Below are 23,265 nucleotides of genomic sequence, written 5' to 3' on the forward strand. Positions count from 1 at the left end.
TCATGCAGTTCAAACACACACTGTCATGAATGGGAACAGAGAGATATCACCAAATATTGAGAATTTGTAATAAAACTCTGCATTAAATTAGAAAGCACTTTCCCCAGCGCTCTCAGACTTGGACCGTGAACACCAGCACAGTGTAATAAAATCAAATCAAATTCATCAATTTACACATTTTTTAAATGTGTAATGCTGGCGAGTGTTTAGTTCAGTGTGTTTCACTCATGCTGATCGTCTGTAAAACGCTTATTCAGTAATATTTGAGAATGAACTTCAGTGGCCGTCGATTAGCATTAGCATGTTGGGGGGCGGGGCGGCTGCCTTCACTCAAATTTCCGGTGGCCTGTCGCTGGACCGGAACAGGAAAAACAGTGTTGCAGGTTAGCTGAGCTAGGTTCAGCTAAGCTACAGTTGACTACGCAAAGATAAGCTGTATTTCAGCCTCTTTTCCGCACTACACGGTGAGTTTTTATTCAGTTTATGCTTGTTTTTATCTTAAAATATTCACGCGAGGTGTTTATTCTGTAAGGAGCAGGTTAGTTAAGGCTAATAAAGCTGCTAAAGGGAGAGAGAGGAGCCGCGGTGTATTTACTGTAGTACAACACTGAGGTGATTATGAAGGTCTGTTTCAGTGATTTACATACCGTTTTATTTTAAATCGCCTCAGCCGACACCCTGTTGTAGTCTAAATGTTTTGCTTTAATCGCATTAAACGGACGGAGCTGTTTTCTTATTCGAATTCCCTGTTCCACCTTAAATGTAGTTACATTCTGGCTATTCTGTCACTTCAGCCTGTGACTGCATCATTTAAGGTGGAACGGAGAATTCGCCCAGATGTGTTAGCTTCCCTTTTAAATTTAACCACCTGTTTTCCTTCAGATCCCCAATTCTTCACATTAGGAGCAGTTCAGGAAACATTCTGACGTTTCCAACAACGAATAAAAGCATAATTAATACAAATGACCTCAATGTAACTGGTGGCAAATAGCTTTCATTCATTGTTAGCTACCTAACAGAACATGCTGATTTAGAGCCTCTGTATTATATGGATATTAATAAACAACAGTGTTTGTAAGGCCAGCCTAAAGACAAAAAGAACACATCAAGCATACACTCCTAAAGAAAGATGGTTCTTCAAGGGTTCTTTAGTAAATGCAATGGTTCTGTTTAGATCCATGAACACTGAAAGAACGCTTTGCATGCCTACATGGTTCTCTGCATGGTAAAACGTTTCCTCAGATTGATGGAGAATGTGTTGTACGTGGTTCTATAGAAAACTTTATTAATAGTAATGCTGAACTTAATAGCAATAGCAGGACCCTTTGTGTGTGTGTGTGTGTGTGTGTGTGTGTGTGTGTGTGTGTGTGTTACACATTGTGAGCGTTAACCATTGAAGGGCCCGTATCCTACAAATTTCTTGTATTTGTCGTCTTTTACCTTTGTAATGTTCGTTTGTGTGTGTGTTTTTTTTTTTTTAACTGAGAACAGTCAGTTTTTACATGGCTCTCTGTATCCCTAAGAAATAAACAGTCTTCTGTTACTGTGCTTTTTGGACTGATATATACAAAATAAGCTCTGTTCTGATTGGCTGTGGCCCATTCAAGAAGCAGTCCAGGCTGAAACACGGCTTATAACTTCAGCGTGAGTGGGTGGAGCTAAACTGCTGAAAGCTGAATAGGAGAATATATGTTTAAAAATTGGTTGTTGGACCTGTAATAACAGTGAACAGTAAAAGTAAAAAAAAAGCAATTACTGTAGCTGCTTCTCTTAGGTTTGTTTTCTGTACCTGCAGGTACAGGAGACTTGAGTAGCGGGAGGACTTGCACCATGCAGAGGGAGAGATTTCCGCACCCTGCGTGGGACGAACACCAGGCGTACGAGGAGCTGCTGTACTGGGACAGTCTGATCCAGGAGGGACACACGCTGCACCCCCGTGATTATGACAGGTAATTACAGAACAGCAGCTGAGACAGGTGACAACAGACAGGCTCACTCACTGTCCTTACAACACATTTGTCATTGAGATGTAGATATGTTGGTTTGTCATGAGCTTTAGGGGTGTAAAATGTGTTGAAGGCAGAGTTTGTGAGTTAGGGGTGGGCCATATGGCAATATTTTAAGCTTTAAGGTGTTTTGCTGTGTTTCTCAGAGCTACAACTCCAGCCACACCTGGGATTTCATAAATTTCCAACCAAGCACACGTCAAGATCAAAATGGATCCTGTCAGTCTGAAGGGTAGAGGGTCCTGATTTTAGGGTTCATGTCTACAGCCATCACTTTACTGAGAGTGATGTTTATAAGACTCCTTCAGGTTAATTCATGATTCATGACTCAGAGGTGCTGCTGTATCTGCTGTTTACTTTGGAACAACTTTCAAAAGCCCAAAATTCAGGAATCTGTTTATTCAGGACTGTCCACACGGCTCAGAGCAGATGATCACAGACAGGGTAAGAAGCAGAAATAAAGTCGGCCTCTCATTCAAACTTGCTTCCACCTTGAATGGTGTGCAGGCGCCACAACGTAACTGCAGCACCATTTAAGGTGGAACAGAATATTTGCATAAGAAGTCGATTTCAGCTTCATCAGGAGTCTCTCAGTTTACTGAAATTGCAGAACAGCCTGACCCAACAGAGCACAGCGGCCGCAGATTTCAACTTGTTTGTTGGGCAGTGCTGGATGTCTCTGATTAGCTGACTCAGTACAGTAACACTAAAGCCGCAGCTCTCTCTTTGCTCCTCACTGTAACAGTGTCAAACCTGAACTCTGTGGGGTTCGTCATTCTTCCTCCATGATCTGTATGATCTGGCTCTCAGTATTACCTCCTCAGTGACAACACTCAGCACTACATATACTGCAGGTTAGCTGAGTTAGCTCTCTATGCTAACGTAAATTACTTTGAAAGTCAAAAATGTAATTTTGGAAGAGCAGCTTGTATCGTTTATTCTTCTTGGTGTGTGTGTGTGTGTGTGTGTGTGTGTGTATTCTTTTATAAATTGGTCCACATCACTGCCTGAGATATGAGGAAGCTCCTTGAGAGATATGAGGAAGCTCGTAAAGCATCTTACTTCCCTGTTTTGAAACGATCAGCAAGCTGACCGGATGTGTCGCTATTTCCTCTTGACCGCTTCGGAGTGTGAAAAGTGCCTGTATGCTTTTTAGAGGACGTTGTGGATATTATCAGTACTTAAAGAACTCTGACTAACTACATGTTTAATTACAAAATTAGCATAATTAGGCCTGTTTAATTGGACTTAGTGCAGTTTGTAAAATGTTGGAAAAAAATCCTTATTGTTGTAAGTTTTTCATCGTTATTATAGTATTTTAATATGTGACACCACAGGTTCTATTTATCTGTTCCAACTTATTAAATCTCAGAAAAACTAAATATCGTGATGCACAAGGTTTTGAAGTATCGTGATATATTTGTCCTATCACCCACCCGAATCATGGATATCCTCAGTACTTAAAGAACACCCACCACCTGCATGTTTCATTGCAAGAGAATGTATGTAAAACTTTTAACAAAATCATTTTTTGGTAGCATTTTTAAATGCAACTTTACCTCAGTCAAAATTCAAAAAGCTGAGCTTGTGGTTGGGCTGTCGTTTCAAACCTAAACTTCTAGTTTTTTGTTTAATAACAGCCATAAATTCTATAGTTCATTAGATGAAGTGCAATAAATAATATAAGAACTGAGCTCTTGTAACGAAAAACAGTATATGTGACTTTTTTCACATCATAGAAGCATTGTATGGCTTTGTTTCATGCCCTGTATATAAATAATGTGGTCACTAAAACATAAATAAATTTGGCTTTTTATTGTAAAAGGTTGTAGAAAATAGAAAATAAACTGATAATCCAAAAAAGGGTGGAATGGTTAATAATAGGAGCAGGTTTTCTTATACACTATATTGCCAAACGTATTCACTCACCCATCCAAATCATTGAATTCAGGTGTTCCAATCACTTCCATGGCCACAGATGTATAAAACAAAGAACCTAGGCATGCAGACTGCTTCTACAAACATCTGTGAAAGATTGGGTCGCTCTCAGGAGCTCAGTGAATTCTAGCGTGGCACGGTGGCGCAGTGGGTAGCGCTCTCGCCTCACAGCAAGAATGGCCTGGGTTCGATTCCCGGGTGGCCAGGGTCATTTCTGTGTGGAGTTTGCATGTTCTCCCCGCGTCTGCGTGGGTTTCCTCCAGGTACTCCGGTTTCCTCCCACAGCCCAAAAACATGCAGTCAGGCCGATTTGACATGCTGAATTGCCCCTAGGTGTGAGTGGGTGTGTGATTGTGTATGTATGTCTGTCTGCCCTGCGATGGACTGGCGACCTGTCCAGGGTGTATCCTGCCTTCCGCCCAATGACAGCTGGGATAGGCTCCAGCACCCCACCGCGACCCAGAAGGATAAGCGGTTTAGATGATGTATGTATGTATGATGTATGTATGTACCATGATAGGATGCCACCTGTGCAACAAGTCCAGTTGTGAAATTTCCTCGCTACTAAATATTCCACAGTCAACTGTCAGTGGTATTATAACAAAGTGGAAGCGATTGGGAACGACAGCAACTCGGCCACAAAGTGGTAGGCCACGTAAAATGACAGAGTGGGGTCAGCGGATGCTGAGGCGCATAGTGCGCAGAGGTCGCCAACTTTCTGCAGAGTCAATCGCTACAGACTCAAACTTCATGTGGCCTTCAGATTAGCTCAAGAACAGCGCATAGAGAGCATCATGGAATGGGTTTCCATGGCCGAGCAGGTACATCCAAGCCCTGCATCACCAAGCGCAATGCAAAGCGTAGAACGCAGTGGTGTAAAGCACGCCACCACTGGACTCTAGAGCAGTGGAGACGTGTTCTCTGGAGTGACGAATCATGCTTCTCTGTCTGGCAATCCGATGGACAAGTCTGGGTTTGGTGGTTGCCAGGAGAACGGTACTTGTCTGACTGCATTGTGCCAAGTGTAAAGTTTGGTGGAGGGGGGATTATGGTGTGGGGTTGTTTTTCTAGGAGTTGGGCTCGGCCCCTTAGTTCCAGTGAAAGGAACTCTTAATGCTTCAGACCAAGAGATTTTGGACAATTTCATGCTCCCAACTTCGTGGGAACAGTCTGGGGATGGCCCCTTCCTGTTTCAACATGACTGCACACCAGTACATAAAGCAAGGTCCATAAAGACAAGTATGAGCGAGTTTGGTGTGGAAGAACTTGACTGTCCTGCACAACCTGGTAGAGTCCTGACCTCAACCCGATATAACACCTTTGGGATGAATTAGAGCAGAGACTGCGAGCCAGGCCTACTTGTCCAACACCAGTGTCTGACCTCACAAATGCGCTTCTGGAAGAATGGTCAAAAATTCCCATAAACACACACTCCTAAACCTTGTGGAAAGTTTTCCCGGAAGAGTTGAAGCTGTTATAGCTGCAAAGGGCGGGCCATCATCATATTAAACCCTATGGATTAAGAATGGGATATCACTCAAGTTCATATGCGTGTGAAGGCAGACGAGCGAATACTTTTGGCAGTACGGTGTATGTGTGAGTGAGGAGTGGGAAATAGAAAACCTGGAGTGGAGTGATTACAGAATGCTTTAAGCGAGTCTGTGCTCTGCTCCACTCATACACTCAAACAAAAAAAAAAATCCAACTTCCTGTCTGTGACTTTGGGGGCTGTTTCTCTTTCTTCACTGTTTAAATAAAGTTTGTGTCTGGTAGAGGTGGGAGAAAATCAATAGAAAATGAGTTCAAATAATAAGTTCAAAACTACACAAAGGCTGAAGGATTAATATTTTATTATTATTATTATTATTTATGAATGTGTTTAACATGTTGTTGGATTAATGGATTACCAAAATGCATTTTTGTCTTGGTCCACTAGACAGCACTGTTTCTCCCAGGTGAAGCCGAGGCTTCAGTCAGTGGAGTTATGGTGTAGTGGACAACTCGCTCACCATTTGCACAAACACAATTTACACTCGCCTGCCAGAGTAAACTGCTGTGGATAAAGACATTGAAACACGCACTGCTTAATATGTATCTATATGAGGACTTTTTACTGTTTATTTTTTCTGCTTTTCCTCAAATAATAAAGACTGAACTGTAGATGAGCAAAGTATGAACTTCATTAGATAAAACTAAAGGTGGGCAATATGGCAAAATGCAAAGAAAGTTTTTTACGATACACAATATGTCATGATTTTTTTTTTCTAATCAGTTGGAACTCAGAAAAAGGAGCCAGTAGTACTACATTTAAAAAATACTATCAAAAACTTTAAACACAATGATTTTTATTTAGTATTTGGCACTAAATCCAGTTAACCTGACTACTTTTGCTCATTTTATAATGAAACATGCAGTTGGTTAGTGTTCTACGAGATATGTTCCGACAAACTGCATTGTGACATCATATAAATCGTTATCATGATAAATTGTCATATTACCCAGCCCTATCAACAGCTATGAATCCAAGTACTTGTTTATAACATTTCACACACTGTGTTGCACTAAATCCGATTAAACAGGAGTAATTGTGCCCTCTTTTTAATCAAACATGCAGTTGTGTTTAGATTCTGACAGTATCTGCAACATGCTCAGAAAAGCACATCGTGATGTCATTTATCACGATAACGATAAATATGTTCATATTGCCTAGCTCTTGATAAAACCCTTCTTATGAAGATCTAATTTTCAGTTGAAAGTAATACTGCAGTTTGTCACAGTAATCATAATTCTTTAAATATTACAGTAGAACTGTATTGTGGCTTAGGTGTTATGATAATACCGTGTGGTTAGGCCTGCAGTGATTGTCCAGTGAGAGCTGATGTCATATGGAGGTTTGTTTGTTTCTCTCTCAGGTTTGAGGAGCTGCGGTACTGGTATGACTGTCTGTGTTATGAGGAGGAGCTCCGACACTATCACGCTTACATGGCAGAGTGGAAGAAGAGACAGGTTGAGTTCCCTCATGGAGAACCGGTGAGCCTCCACACCTCCAAACTCCTTATTATTCTTGTTTTTATACGATGTGTCTGTCAGCTGACTCCCAAAATCCCTGTCTCCTGTTCCAAGATCAAGATCGGTTTTGTCATCCCAACCATGATTAGCAGAACAAAACTATGTTCCTGCAGGTGCAGCAGACGCAGGACCTGTGTTCAGACCACCACACAGGACAAATCAGAAAGACGGACAGTGTTGTCACACTCAGACCTGCTACATTACCTTTACTGATGATGTTCAGGCTTTGTGTCGTTCACTTTATCACTTATATTTTTCCAGGATGCGCATGGGCACATTTGCCCTGAAAGTCCCGTTAAACACAACTTTGTTTTTTGTATGAACTACAAAGAGCTACTTCTGTTTTCAATCGTGTTACATTTATGTTTTCGCATTTGTTAGTTCTTATCCAGTGTGACTGTAGTGTGCTTTACATAAATAAAAGCAAAAAAACATCAAAAGGAAAAATAAAGAGTGAAAAACAATAAAAGATTATAAATCTTTAAAAAAGATTTATAATCCACACAGTCATTCTGATGGACTGTAATACTCGACAGGAAATGTATGGGGCGATATGACTTTTGTTTCATTTAAATAGTGCTCTGTAGATGCTGATAAAACTATGCTCTGTATATTAAATCTACCATTTATCTTATGTGTTCTCAGGCCATGAAGCCTCCACCTCAGCGCACCTTCATCAACGAGGACCGGCACGTAAATGCCAAACACACCAGTGTGTATCCGTCCCCAGAAGAGCTGCAGGCTGTGCAGAACATGGTGTCCCACATAGAACAGGGGCTGAAGGCAGTTTCTGATTGGCTGGACGAGCAGGAACCAGCCAATGGTGCCTCTCAAAGGTGAGATTTGGGCCAAGTTAGCAGCTCAGTACAGTTACCTTAAAGATTCTTATTGCATCCTGTTATAGTGAAGACAATGTTGGCAATAAGAATTGAGAACAAAACTGGACCCGGAATTGAGCCCTGGGGGACACCTATAGTAATTGACAGAGGTTGCAGAGGTAAAACTGAATCCATGTGAAGCATTAGAATGAAAACCAGTACTCCATTTTGCTCATTATTCACTTAAGACTCTAAGATGTTTGATAAACAGTAATTTTGGGCTTGCAGCTGCGAAGTGTACGTTAAAAGTTTAATATATCTCTTTACGATAAGAAATCGAGTTCTCAAAGAATCCAACTTGAGGAGGAATAGAGATTTAATTCTTCACAGAAATGACTGGGGCTGGGTTATGTGTACAGTGAGCGGTCAGTGAGTATTCAGGTGGAATTAAAGTCAAATTACAGATGAATTGATTATTATGTTTGTCTTTACAGTGAGGGGTCAGCAACTAAACTGAAGGGAGTTCTGCGGGTTGGGTTGGTGGCGAAGGGGCTGCTGCTGAAACAGGATTTAGACCTGGAGCTGGTTCTGCTCTGCAGTAATGCACCAACCAGTACAGTACTTCAGCTCATCACCACTAAACTCACTGAAGTCCTAAAGGTAACACTGCACTCCAAACACATAAACTCAATGGCCACTTTATTATAAACACCTACCTTGTGCTTTCACTCACTGGCCGCTTTATTAGAAACACCACCTTGTAGTCAGAGTAAACAGTGTGAATCGAAGGTTCAGTCAGATGTTTGTTACTGAAGTGATCTTGTCTGAATGTTTTGACCGAGCGTTTGCTGCTGTTTTTCCAGACGCAGGCGGATGACGAGTACGTGGTCACTCCGTCGGCGGCGGATGCTGCTATTCTGGTGAAGACTGTGAAGGAGCCGGTGCTGAACCTGCAGATCCACTTGACGTCTCCGCTGGTCCGAGAGCAGACAGAGAAAGAAGGCTCTGGAGGTACAAACTGACTGCCCGGTTTACTGACCATCCGCCGCACGCACCCGTGCAGACCGCAAACGGCCTCATAATGAACCTGGGGAAGTCTTTCTTCCTCACATTGGTTTCTTTAATGTTTAAAGTGTTCATCGTTTCAGTGTCTAATATAAAAGTGAAACCTGCGAACGTACGTATGCTCTGCTCTGAGGGTTTGCTTTGCAGCAAAAAGTGAAGCGTTCAAGCAAAAGTGCCATGTTTATCTTTTTTATAGTTTTTGTATTATAAATAATTCTACGTGTTTCTGCTGTATTTGGTATGTGCTAATTCTGTACTGAGCTGTTTTATGTTACAGTTCCTGTAGCCATTCTGACCTCTAATTCAGTCAGCTGTAGTGTAGTGTAGGTGTTTTGCTGCAGCGTTTACCCTGCCTGCGACACTGTGAATTGATTTAAATCAACCTACTGCTGTTGTTTCCTGTGATTTTTTCAAAAATTTGTGCTCCCTCCTCAGCCAAGCCTTCTAGTGTGTGAGTTTTTAGGGACGGTGGACTTTTGACCAACCGGAAGCTCTCTGACTCTCAGGGGGAGGGCCAGCCGGGCCTCTAGGCAGGGGAAAGGGGTGTGGTTTCTTTATATATGGCCAATTGTTTGTCTGCTCAGTGATGTCAGAGTCAGATAAAGCCATTTGTTTGCCAGCAACAGCATATTTGCCAGTATTATGTGATCTTAAAGCGGTGGCTCAGTGGAAACTGGCCTAGTCGCCACAAATATGGTCAGCCAAGACATTTTTTTCTCTGAAGTTTGCTTCTTTACTTTTTTGCACTGAAGCAATGCGACTAATGTAGCTAACAAGTAATGGAAGCACCAATTAGCTGCCTAAATAGCCTCACAACAGTCTCAGTTGTTTAGGAATCTCTGATAGACTTAGCTGCTGCTGTGTTAACATACTTTAGTCAATATTTATAGATAACAGTGAGTGTCAGAAACCATATAATCAAATCTATCAGAGATACTGAACAACTCCACATACTTTAAGACGAGTGTACACTTAGCACCATGCTAATCTGAGTCACACTCACTTTATTTCACCAAGTGTGTTACACATACAAGCAAGTCGCACTTGTATGACATTAACACACAGAACAGACCAGACAAGCACACTGACTGATAACAAGGGTTAAACAAATACAAAAAACAGAATAAAGAAAATGAGAATTATAAAGAGACTTAAGTATGTGTACATTTGAAGGTCTGATGACATACTATAAAAACTATTATATACAGAATATTACAGAATGATAGGAACATCTGTACAGCTGTGTATATAATCATTCTGTTCCATAAAGGCAAAGTTCAGAGACCAGACATTTCTTGGCCGACTACGTTTGAGGTAAAGATGGAGGTAATTGGGGGATTTTTGGCCTGAAGTATCTCTTTAATGTCTGGATTAAACCACTAAATCAAATCTAAACCCCCACAAAAGGGTTTCTATACAAAGTAACCTTAGCACACAGACTCCGCCCCTCTGCCCCACCCCTCTTGTGGCTGTGTAGGCTGGCTCCGCCCCCTGGTGGGAGGTCAGAGGCCCCTTGGTCAAACTGTGCCTTTCTCCTTTATCCCCCGCGCTGGTAGAGTCGCAGTCGGCCTCGGCCCCCCCGGACGCACTGGACAGGCAGAAATGCCTGGCTTCTCTCGCCGCTCTCCGACACACCAAGTGGTTCCAGGTTTGCACCCCGTTTTTATCTGTCGAACCTCTTAACCTTTGACCTGCCGTTTCCGTGGGAACCCGGGCACCATACGCTGCCCACCAAAAGTTTGGGGACACCTTGTGTTCCTAATGTTTAACTTCTGCTGCTAGTTTAATACGTGAAAATTTTTGTTTTTGTGTAAATCAGCAGACATGCGTAGTAACTACTCAAGGACTTGTGCTTCAGTAAAATATTGATGATACTTAATTTTTGCCATTTCGTGTTTAATTATTAATTCCTTTTTTGTGTTTAATTACATTCACATTAGCGTCTGTACTGCTTTGTGATGGGAGGCATGTCAGATTTTAGAGCTTCAGCATTTTATTTTAGATTTTATTTTACCAAAAAAATCCAAAAAATGTAATTTAATTTACACCTAGTGTCACCTAAACATTCTTCTTGTCTGGAGTTTAATAAATACCTCATCAGATATCAGTCTAAAATTTGAGATCACATATAAACGTCTGATACTGATTTTATTTATTTTTATTTTTTATTTTTTTAAAACAAGTGTCTACTGATACTAATATGATTCTGTCATTGTGCTCCCGTATTTGACGTTATTTCTAAATTAGCAATGTTTTACAATGATAATACACCCGATTAAGACTTTTTATTATGGTCAGTTTTTGTAAACCCTCAAAGTAAACATGATCGTTTGTTTTAAAAACATTAAGCAAAGCAAGGCATCCCTCAACTTTTAGCGGGCAGCATATCTGACCTGATTTGGTGAAAAACGTCTCTCTGAGTATTTGACTGTTGAAACGTTCACAAGTACAGTTTGAACTGAAAGTGCGTGTCGATTGTGGACGTTTAACTCAAATACTGCTCTTGTGTCTGATCCTGCGGGGGGTCTGTGTGTTATGGCCTTTGGAAGGTCAGAAGCCTGTGCTATAAAGTGTTTGTGAACTCAGGTTTTTGTGTGAGTGAATGTAATGCATCAGTGTGAGTGTGATTGTCGTTTTTGGTGCTAACAGGCTAAGGTTAACAATCTGCAGTCGTGTGTGATCGTGATCCGGATCCTCAGAGACCTCTGCACACGAATCCCCACCTGGGCTCCTCTCAAAGGATGGGTGAGTGTCCATCCGTGTCTGAAAACTTCCTTTCCTGCCTGCTGTCCTTTGTTTTGCCTGATCTGAAGCTCATGGCCTCACTGAGTTTTCAGGGTGGGAAAAATAATCAATTATTCTTCTCTTTTGAAAGTTTCTGAATTGATTCACAAAACAGAAGTTCCTACTGTCCCTACTGTAAAATTAAACGCTCACTCAAAGACTTTACAATGTAGAATATAGTGGCATTGGAGGAAGATAAAATGTACACATCCGTTGTCACAAATTTGGTGTAGATGGTGTAAAAAAACAACAATCGTAGTAACATATCATATAAGAACATGACTTTAATAAGTAATTTAGGGACTTTTTACCTTGACGTCAGAGACTTTGTACCTTTGACTGGGCCACGAGATGAGGACTTTGTACCGTGACAGATGAGTTTGTCTGAACCACGAGATGAGGACTTTGTACTTCAACGCTGGAGTTTGACTGGGCCGCGAGACGGGGACTTTGTACCATGAGGGCAGTGTATGACTGGGCTGTGAGGCGGGTACTTTATAATATGACAGATGATTTTGACTGAGCCGCGAGGCAGAGTAAGACTGGGAAACGAGACGGCGACTTTGTACCTTGACAGCGGAGTTTGACTGGGCCGCAAGACAGGGCCTTTTAACATTGATGATGGAGTTTGACTGGGCTGCGAGAAGGGGACTTTGTACCTTGGTGGCAGAGTTTGACTGGACCATGAGAAGTAGACTTTGTACTGTGACAGCGGAGTTTGATTGGGCCACAAGGCAGGGACTTTGTCCTATGACAGGGGAGTTTGACTGGGCCGTGAGGCGGGGACTTTGTCCGTGACGGCAGAGTTTGACTGGGCCATGAAGCAGGGACTTTGTCCTGTGACGGGGGAGTTTGACTGGGCCGCGAGGCGGGGACTTTGTACTGTGACGGCAGAGTTTGACTGGGCCACAAAGCAGGGACTTTGTACCATGACTTTGGAGTTTGATTAGGCTGTGAGACGAGGACTTTGTACTGTGTGTAGCATTTGTGTAAAGCACTGTTGTCTAGTTTTGAGTATAGTGTGTGTTTGTGTTTCCTCTACTCACAGGCTGTGGAGCTGCTTTGTGTACCCTCTTTAGAAGGTAGTATATTGTGTGTAGTCTGTAAAGCGGTTGTGTATAATGTTTTTCTGCTCTGTGTTTCCTGCAGGCTCTGGAGCTGCTGTGTGAGAAAGCGTTGTCCACCAGCGATCGGCCAATGGGTCCGGGAGAATCTCTGAGGAGAGTGCTGGAGTGTCTGGCGTCAGGAATTCTACTGGAGGGTGAGAGTATATCTGTTTACACACTATAAACATCCACAGACACAAAAATTGGTTAAGTATTAATACACTTGTCTTTCTGTAATACGCCTATAATAATTTTATTTTTTAACTTACTGTTATTTATGTAGTTTTGCTGTTTTGAAAATAGTTACTGATAGGAAAGTTATTTTAAAAAGTCACTCAGTAATCCTCAGGTAACAGTAAAGTTCATTCCAGCTTTTTTAAATTAACTGGTGAATTAAGTCGTCCCTGTGTGAAATTCTCCACTCTAATATCTGAATCAGTACCACCAATGGTGGAATTTTTAGTTTTATTTCATTTATTTTATTAATAAGTGTGTGTATGTTGTGATCTCTCTGTACAGACGGTCCAGGTGTTGCTGATCCATGTGAGCGGGAGAGTGTGGACGCTAGCGGCCACCTAACCCAACAGCAGCGTGAGGACATTACCCAGAGTGCACAGGTACAGACGTCAATTATCCAGAGTGCCTTTTTTGACATTTTTTGAAATTCTGTTCTACACAGGTCGGTTTGTTTTGATTTAAAAAAAAAAAATCATAACTCTTCAGGGAAAAAAAGGCTTTTAAGTGTGTCTGTAGCATAAGCCCCGCCCCTCCATGCCCACTTTACTCTCATAGGCTGCCTAGTTCTGATTATCTGTCTGTCTGTCTGTCTGTGTGTCTGTCTAGTTCTGATTATTAACAGTGAAAGAAGTTAAATGAGATGCTCTGTAGAGACTGAGGGACCAATCAGACATGTGTTTAGTTCGAACTGAAAAAAGAACCAGGTGTGCTACATGTAAAAAAAAAAAAATTTTCAAAACTGTAAACACAGTGATGTTTATTCAATATTTGGCACTTAATCCAGTTAAAGGGGACTAATTTTGCTCTCTTTATAATGAAACATGCAGTTGGTCAGCTTCTACAAGTACTGATGATCTACACTATGTGCTCAGAAAAGCAAAGTGTGTGTATATATATATATATTTTTTTTTTGAGATGAACATGACTTTATAGTCCGTGGCTGTACTGACTATTTCTTTCTGTTTCTCAGTTTGCTTTGCGGCTGGCTGCGTTTGGACAGATGCACAAAGTTCTGGGGATGGACCGCCTCTCGCCCAGAGCGGCCCGCATGTTCAGCGACCTGCACTACACACGTAAGACCCTCTGTAATGAGCTCTGCCTGTTCATTTCTGTTAGTTTCAATTTTGTGTTTGACTTATGTTCCTGTTTGACCCTCTACAGCACAGGTCCCGGGAGCTTTTCCAGGTCCGTATGTCCCGAAGCGTCCGCTGGAGCCATACGCAGAGGAAGACCCCAACGCACGGAAGGCCAAATTCCCCCGGAAAGGCAAGCACCAGTGATTCATAGCCTGGAAGAACACACTAAAACCCAAACAGCCCCGGTCTGCGTTTCAGTACAGAGTAGATCCAACCCGCAACATTCACATTAGTGGGCATTAACTTTAGCACACCTAAGGAACACCCCACTCCCTGCTGCAGTATGGCCCCACCCTCACTCACTGACCAGTCCACCAAAACGGTTATTTCCTTTGGTTTTAGATGACGTATAGAAAGCGGTTTCCTCCTCTCATGTTATACGTTTTAACTTTCAGATTTAATTGGATGTCTTACAGAAGAACTTTCATATGATATTTGTATCCTGCTGATTTTCTTTTATTAAATCATTAAAACGAAACACGTCTTGAGTTTTTTTTTTTTTAATACTTAAAGTATTAGAATACTTGATAGAATATTCCGAAATGAGAATTTGCGATGTTCGTGGCTGCGCAATTTCACCTTTCTCACTCCTCTTCTAAATGAGTAGAGCTCAGTTTGACCCAAATAGAGAATTTCATATGAAATTGTTTTTTATTGAGCAGTTTTAATTGAGCAGGGCTTCATGTAAATTGTATTTAGTATCAAAAAATGAGCAGAAGAACTTGTAGAGCCATGAAGTAATATTTGAAGAGTGTTTTCTTTCTTTAAATGCTGATGAAATTGAACTTGATTTGTTATTTTACAGAAAAGTTGGGCGAGTGAAACACACATTGAGTTATAACTCTGGCATATAATCTATTTACAGTTTTCCTCTTTAGACCAAATGCAGAAAACCTTTATCATCCACATCTAGACAAAAATCACAGAGCTGAAACCAGAAAGAGCACCCGTATTAAATTCTAATTCTGTCTGTAATTCAGTCTGTGTCTATAGATAAGTGTTTCATCCAGTAACAGAAACCACATAATCAAGTGTAATTATTACTTTACATGGTCTGAGGCAGTGTGAATTAGGCATGCAGTTGGCGGCATGCTAATTGCTAAATGAGATTATCTTCTATTGGCAGCCGTACCTAAAGTGCTAAAACGAAAGAATCAGTCTTTTTTTTTTATTTTTTTTTTGTGTCACACTATGTAGCTGTTAATTTGGCACGTTAAAATGTACAGAAATATCTCTTTCTGGAGCTCCTCCATCACAGTTTATTAGCCAGCTGGTTTAGCTCATTTGTTCTGGCAGTAGCTGAACTTTCTGAGATGTGAGCAGTAGAGTAGCGGTGGTGAAGCTAACTATTTATAGGCTAACCTATAATGGACTAACCTGTTGTATACAAATGTTGTAAGATTAAACGTTTATAATTCATTTTAATATTTAAAATGTCTTGAGTGTTTAGCCAGCTGTTTGAGTTTCAGATCCAGGCTGGAAAACCTTCACTGGCTAACGCTAAACCTGTTAGCCCTGAATCCCTAAGTCTAAGAGTATTATTACACTCCTTTGTGTGCTACTAACTTTTTTACTAAAGTTTTACTATAGTTTTTAGTTTGCAAAGTAACCATACTGTCCTGTTTTAATTTAATAGTTACGTACCAGTAAGTTACATAACAGTGGTCACTTAAATTTTGCTCTTAAGTTTTTCTTTTTACCTAAAGTGATCTGCTTAAAAATTCAAGAAAATGTTAAAATGGAAGGTTAAAAAAACAAAACAAAACAAAAAAAAAACTCATTATAAATTGTATTTTAGGAGCTCTGTTGTTTGATAAATGACACGTTGACTTCCGTAATCAGAGTCATTAAAACTGTTGTGTAGTGGTTACTGCAGTGTTCAGTCCACTGAGCTGTTCGTGTTTGTGTTGTAGAGTTTCGTGTTGAGCCTGCTAATGCTCTGATGAAGCTGAATCAGCTGCGGCCCGGTATCCTGTACCGCCTCGTCTCCCAAACCGGCCCTGACCACACGCCCCAGTTTACCATGGCCATCGAGGTGGATGGCGCCTCCTACGAGGCCACCGGGTCGTCCAAACGCAGTGCTAAACTGCTGGTGGCCCAGAAGGTGAGTTACTGCAGCTCGTACCTTCAGCACACAAACTGAACTGAAACTTTTAGTCTGTGTAAGGCGTGTGTAGGTGCAGTTATTACATTATCACCTCCTCTCAGTTATTAGAGATGATCACGATTATTTAAGAATTGGGTGTGTTGGGTTGAGGTGAATAGATGTAATTAAAATGAAGCAGCATATGCATTAATTGATGCATATGTACACCAATCAGCCATAACATTAAAACCACCTCCTCATTTCTACACTCACTGTCCACCTTTCAGCTCCACCGACCATATAGGAGCACTTTGTAGTTCTACAGTTACAGACTGTAGACCATCTACTTCTCTGCATACTTTGTTACCTTGTTCTTCAATGGTCAGGACCCCCACAGGACCCCCACAGAGCAGGTATTATTTGGGTGGTGGGTCATTCTCAGCACTGCAGTTACACTGACGTGGTGTGTTAGTGTGTGTTGCGCTGGTGCGAGTGGGTCAGACACAACAGTGCTGCTGAAGTTTTTAAACACTTCAGTGTTGCTGCTGGACTGAGAACCAAAAACATCCAGCCAACAGCATCCTGTGGGCAGCGTCCTGTGACCACTGATGAAGGACTAGAGGATGACCAACACAAACTGTGCAGCAGCAGATGAGCTATCGTCTCTGACTTGACATCTACAAGGTGGACCAACAAGGAGTGTCTAATAGAGTGGACAGTGAGTGGACGGTTTAAAAGGAGTGTTTAAAAACTCCAGCAGCACTGCTGTGTCTGATCCACTCAGACCAGCACTGTATGTTTGTTTGCAGGCACTGCAGGCTCTGGGCATGTCCACGGGCTCAGAGACAAAAGCAGCCAATCAGAGCCAGGATGCGGATGGTGCTGCCACGGCAACCGGTGATACTGGGACAGAGGGAGACGGGAGTGCGGGAGAGGATGGAGCTGAGGTACGTACATCCACACAGCTCTCCAGGTCACCTACTCATTGTATAAGAGGCGTCTCCTCTCATCTTCTGTCTGCTTCTCCTGGTGAGGGTTGCCTGATCTGATCTTTCTCAGAAGTGGTTGTTTAGCTGAAGGTGGTGGAGATCAAACCTCCTGATCTCCATGGTTGGAGAGCCACAGATTTCTCATGGAGGACATCCAGATGTTCTCAGCCAGCTGTGAGATGTAACCCCTCCAGCAGGTCCTGGATCTGCCCCCAGTGGGACGGTCCTGGAGCAGATCTAGCAGGAAATGGTACACTCTTAAAAGATGGTTCTTCAAGGGTTCTTTAGTAAAGACAGTGGTTCTATGTAGAACCATGAGCTCTCAGGACTGCATGATTAAAAGGTTCTCTGCATGGTGAAATGATTCTTCAGACTGATGGAGAATGTGTTGTTTTTGAAGATGGTTTTATATAGTATCAAAAAGGTTCTTCTATTGTAAACAAGCTTGACATCGTAACAGTAGCAGAACCCTTTTTGTGCTGTATACAAACATTTTCAAAAACAGCACATTCTCTATCAATCTGAAGAACCATTTCACAATGCAAAGAACCCTTTACGCATGCAGTTCTATGAATGTTCATGGTTCTAAATCACTGCTGTCAGAACAAAACCTCATATCCCCATTTTATTTGGTCATTTTCCAGTTTTTGACATAATGTGAAAATGCCTGTTGCCCTTTACGTTGTGTGAAAATTTCATAATCGTTGGACCAAAATTATTTGGACAAACAGTTTGGTTCCATTGACTTACATTAAAAGTAAGTATGTTTTTCCTTCTCATCTAAAGTTACTACTCTGCAGATACAAGTTTTTGTTTTGACAGCAACGATATAGAACCATTGTCTTTGCCAAAAAAACCCTGAAGAACCATCTTTTTTATGAGTGTAGTGGCATCACTATGAGGGTCCCAAACCATCTGAAACTAATGAGGAACCTCATTACTGATACTTATCTATCTGAGTGTTTTAGACACTGCCATCCTGTGGCCGGAGGTGAAAATGAGGATGTAGATTGGGCATACACAGAGATTCATCTGAGGATTAAGGATTAATAAACTAGCATTTTTAGTGGACATTTTTAGAATTTTCCCAGCTGTTCTGTTTGCTGTCTCACACTGGCTGGTTAATAGTAGAACACGTTCTGGAAAGGAGAGTTGGAGAACTTTTAATACCCTCCTTCAACTTATCCACTGATATTAAAGGCTCTGTGGGAAGCTGCTGCTGGGCGGCAGCTCTGGTGTGCGTACCTTTAGCGAATTTTTGTACGCTGCACATCATCATGCGTGTCTGGTCTGAGGTGGCCTGAAGAATAAACGTGAGAGTAAATAAGGTGTACTGTAAGTAGGGCTGGGCGATTATGGCAACAATATATGACGATACATAAAGACATTTTCACGATACACAGTACACATCACTGTATTTTGTTTTTCTGAGAATTAAGTTGGAACAGACAAAATAGAATCTTTAGTGCCACATATTAAAACACAATAATAATAATAATGATAATAATAATAATAATAAAACATTAATAACTGTGATTTTTATTCAGTGTTTTACACTGACAAATTCAGTGTTTTGCACTGCACTAAATCCAGTTAAACAGGCCTTATGTACATGTAGTTAAGTCAGTGTTCTTTAATTTTTCATTAATTTTAAATAATTCAACATAGCAATCGTGATACCATCATACAGCCCACCCCTAACTGTAGGTATACAGAAAACAGTGTGCTAGTGTTGTGAGGTAGAAAAGTGAGGACAATTCGCTGTTCCTCATTTGACCATGTGCTGTTTGTTTTTTTTTGTTTTTTTTTTGAAAAAAAAGAGTAAAAAAACCTTATGGATATGGAGATTAAGATTAGGTGTAGGTGTAGTTTTACTTGGCAACAGTAATACAAAAATCAATGGAAATCAATAGAAGTCCTTAAAATGAAGGTGATAAAAGGTGCATGCGTATGTGTAGTCTGCATTACAGGGCGGCCCCATCCTCACCAAACACGGGAAGAACCCCGTTATGGAGCTGAACGAGAAGAGGCGGAGTCTGAAGTATGAGGTCGTCGCTGTAAAAGGACGCTTTAACGACAAAACCTTCACCATCGAGGTGAGAGTTTCACACTGGCATTCGTGTCCTTCTGCCTCACGTGTTTAGTGTATATAATATATATGTAATGATCTTGAGATATGTAGAGACAACTTAAGAGTATGTCCCACTCCGTCCTGTAGTTGGCACCCACACAGCATTCAGGCAGCATTCTCTCTCTCTCTCTCTCGCTCTCTCTCTCTCTCTCTCAGGTGGAGGTGGATGGTCAGAAGTTTCAGGGTTCTGGTTCTAATAAGAAGCTGGCGAAGGCTAACGCTGCGCTGGCAGCTCTGGAGAAGCTCTTCCCGTACAGCTCCGCCTCCGACAGCCTGAAGAAGAAGAGATTTCCTCCTGCGGTAAAAAACGGACGCAGCTCCACTCAGATCAGCGCTGAGCTGCTGTTCTGTCCTCTACAGCTCGCACCTCCGCTCACCTGCTTTGACTCGCCTGCACCGCACACACACACACATTTACACACATGTGCACACATACATGCGCACACACACTCACACAGCAACTCTCAGTAGAAGATCAGTATCAGGAATGACACACAGCACTTCTGATTGACCGTTTATTGACCCACCTCCCTGACAACCTATGAACTCACGCAAGGATGTGAACGATGATTGGTCGGCGTCAACCTTGTAGTGTTGCCAGTCTAATGACCAAAACACGGCACGCATTTATGGCACTATGATTGTTTAATCTGACACAGCGATCATCATGAAAGACACAAATATCCTATAGTCTGATTCCGGCATAAACTAGATAACATCATCTTATTTATTAGATTATAATATAATCTACAATCTTAATAAAGGTTCTTCAAGGGTTCTTTGGCAAAGACAGTGTTTCTGTATGGAACCATAAACACTCAAAGAACCACTTGCATGGTTGAGTGTTTCTCTGCATGGTGAAATGATTTTTCAGGTTGACGGAGAATGTGTTGGTTCTATATAGCATCAAAAAGGGTTCTGCTTTTGTTCAAAAGCTTGACAATAGGGTCACAATAGCACAACCCTTTTTGGTGCTATATAGAACCACTTTTAAAAAGGTTCAGTATAGATCTATATACACAACACATTTCTCCATGAATCTGAAGAAGCAATTCACCATGCAGAGAAACATGCAAGCATACAAGTGGTTCTTTTAGTGTTCATAGTTTTATAAAGAGCTATTGTCTTTAGTAAAGAACCCTTGAAGAACCAGAACCGAGCGAATACGAGCAAAACTCACATTTTAGAGTCTAGTTAAAACACATCTGACCTGTTAGCCTGTCCATCTTCCTGTAAAGAAACATAAGTGATTTCAGTATTTAAATACTGGCAGAGGACTGAAGTACTCATACACATCCCTTTACAATTAAAACCATACATCAATGAAACCTCTGTCCAGTTTTCTACCGCTATCCCAAATGTAATCAGTCAGCTAAGACAGGTTTGGTGTCTGAAGTGTGCTTCCGTAGTTTTTGCCCTGAGGCTAAAGCAGCATGGACTGCAGGGCTTAGCCACGCATTGTAGTTAAGTCCACGTTTATGCTAATTGTGTGTTTTGTGTTTGCAGAGCTTTGGCAGTATGGCTGGATTAGGGTTTAACTCTGCAGCCAGCAGGGGGCGTGGTAGGGCCCGGGGCCGGGGCCGGGGATTCAACAACACAAGCTCCACTTTCAAAGGTGAGCAGCAGCTGAGCGTAGTATCATATCGCATTACATTACACAGGACATCTGTGAAAGAGATCTGCATGTCATAAACAAACTACGGATCTGTTAACTAACAGCTTGAGACTTCAGTGACAACTTGAGTTTCCCCATTTTCTGATTACCCAAGAGCATGAAAACACACTGAACACACAATCTGATTTTCTGCATGTATCAGATTGTTAAGAGCAAAAAAAAATAAAATACTCATTGTTTGGCTTAATTAGCATATGTGATTTACATATTTGGTGTCCACTGTGATTCAGGTGTGGGCGGTGCAGCAGTGAGCAGTACAGCTGTTGGCGGTGCTGCAGATGTGAGCGGTTCCATGTACAGCAGCACCGACTCCAGTCAGATTGATCAAGATACGACGGCTCAGTCTGGCTCCGCCGGCCCGAACACACCCACCTATCAGGCCGTCCCGCCCCCCGCTGCGGGATACTACAACCAGTATAGCCAGGCCTACTCACAGTTCAAGAAAACTGGACAGAACCAGAACCAAGGTCAGACTCCACTGGTTGGGCCAGATTACGGATACGGTTACCCGAACCAGGCCACGGCGGGGCAGGACTACAGCTATGGAGGTGAGACTCACATTTACAATTTCAGTAATTTTCTTTGTTTTTGTGGAAAAAGGAGCATTTTTATTTATACCAGCTGCAGTGGTTAGTCAACAAAGTTAAATTAGTAGAGAATGACACCAATTATGGTAAAAACAAAAGTGATCTGTAATGTTCATATATCCCACACAGACGTTCTGACAGACTACAGGAAGTGTAGGGGGCGATATGGGTTCTACTGTTTCATTTAAAAAGTGCTCTAAAATGTTTATGATCCACACAGTTATTCTGACAGACTGTAATACACTACAGAAAGTGTAGGGGGCGATGTAGCTTCTATTGTTTCACTGCACCATGAAAACAGTCAGTACACTAATTGATTGTAGGAATAATTAGCTGCAGCTGTAGTTTAAACATTTAATTTTCATATATGGAAATTAAACTGGTTACAACTTGTCTACATGTGACCTTCATAAGCTCTCCTTTTATATAAAAGAGACTGACTGTTGGTGTTTTACATAAAAAATATAGTTGTTTGCTTTGATATTTTAAAACATTAATATAAAGTGTTTAACCTTGTTGGTCAGTGTTGTTTTTTGCTTTGTTTTTCAGGATATGGAGATCAGTCATCTTTCGGTCCTCCTGGAACCACCTCACAGGATTATGGGTACCATCAGAGTGCCTACCCAAACCTGGGGGGCTACAGCAGCAGCAGCAGCAACACCAGTTACAGCTACAGATAAACCCCCCTGCTCACCCGCACCCCCAACCCTGCCCACCGGATCCCTCTACAGTGCCCCCTGGAGCCCTGCAGAGACAGAACCACCAGTTTCTGCTCTGTAGATTCAGAGTCTCTTCAGTTTAGTCGGTTCTGTCTGCGTTATTTTTGTTACTGGAACTTGTAGTTCATTTGTGGTTCCCGACGGCTTCTTCGTTATCTGTTTATTTTAACCCTGCAGTGATTCACGAGGCTGTCTGAGCGGAGAGGAAGTCTCCACATCATCCCATTATTCTCTTCTTCCATCAGGAATGTTTCCATCAGCTCCTTCTCTCCTTCCTCATCTGAGTGAAATGTGAACCAGAAAGCACGTCTGATTACTTGCTGACCTGAGAGCAGCGTCTGTGTTTCGTTTCCTTTCTCTCTCACTCACTCCTCGTCTCTCTGGCTGTAGCCATGTGGTTTTAAGTTGTTTGTTTGTCATATCACTGGCCACGAAAAAATAAAACGTTTTCTATTTTTAAGGCAAAGTTGTTGGAGTAAGTTACTGCAGCTTTAATGTTCTTCACGTCTGTAATGTTCACCTGAAATCATAGCCGTAACATCCAGGTGATTTCCAGCTGCTGGAGATTAAAGTGCTGCATCCAGAAACTACCAAGACCAGCCGATTCCAAAGGGGAACTCCACTGATTTTTCAAAATTCCCCCGTAATTGAATGTGTGAGATGTAAACCGAGTGATTCAGAGTGGTTTGATGTGAAATAGTTCAGATTTCTTTATAGTAGTGGTGATAGGAACCAGAGGTCACCATGACTACAACACAAATATTGCCATTTTATTTACTATACAAAACCACCAGTGAACCTACACGTGTCTTCTGAATTTTATACAGTATAATGCCGTTTGCGAAAACAAACACCTTGTTTTTTTGTATTATTTTCTAAGTGTAAATAAGTTCACTCGTCCTCTATAGAGAACACATTT

General features: G+C 41.7%; 1 protein-coding gene across 1 annotated transcript; it reads left to right on the plus strand.

Annotated features, from left to right (window-relative positions):
• Positions 1-357: 357 nt before the first annotated feature.
• Positions 358-22,806, plus strand: ilf3a (interleukin enhancer binding factor 3a). The gene is made up of 19 exons (XM_036571513.1): positions 358-464; positions 1,796-1,949; positions 6,857-6,974; positions 7,659-7,849; positions 8,326-8,491; positions 8,695-8,842; positions 10,453-10,544; positions 11,546-11,641; positions 12,830-12,941; positions 13,306-13,403; positions 13,994-14,096; positions 14,185-14,289; positions 16,073-16,263; positions 17,055-17,192; positions 19,193-19,330; positions 19,522-19,665; positions 20,872-20,980; positions 21,271-21,588; positions 22,177-22,806. Exons 2-19 carry the CDS (start codon positions 1,831-1,833, stop codon positions 22,305-22,307), a joined length of 2,517 nt encoding a protein of 838 aa, XP_036427406.1. The 5' UTR covers positions 358-464; positions 1,796-1,830; the 3' UTR covers positions 22,308-22,806.
• The last annotated feature ends 459 nt before the right edge of the window (positions 22,807-23,265 follow it).

This window comes from Colossoma macropomum, unplaced genomic scaffold, assembly GCF_904425465.1.
Source record: "Colossoma macropomum unplaced genomic scaffold, Colossoma_macropomum, whole genome shotgun sequence".
NCBI lineage: Eukaryota > Metazoa > Chordata > Actinopteri > Characiformes > Serrasalmidae > Colossoma > Colossoma macropomum.

Bases quoted from the DNA above. Each gene is read 5' to 3' on its own strand.
- ilf3a (XM_036571513.1), top strand. From the start codon at position 1,831: ATGCAGAGGGAGAGATTTCCGCACCCTGCGTGGGACGAACACCAGGCG. The intron at 7,850-8,325 runs GTGAGATTTGGG...TTGTCTTTACAG, and splicing joins GCCAATGGTGCCTCTCAAAG to TGAGGGGTCAGCAACTAAAC. The intron at 10,545-11,545 runs GTTTGCACCCCG...TGGTGCTAACAG, and splicing joins GACACACCAAGTGGTTCCAG to GCTAAGGTTAACAATCTGCA.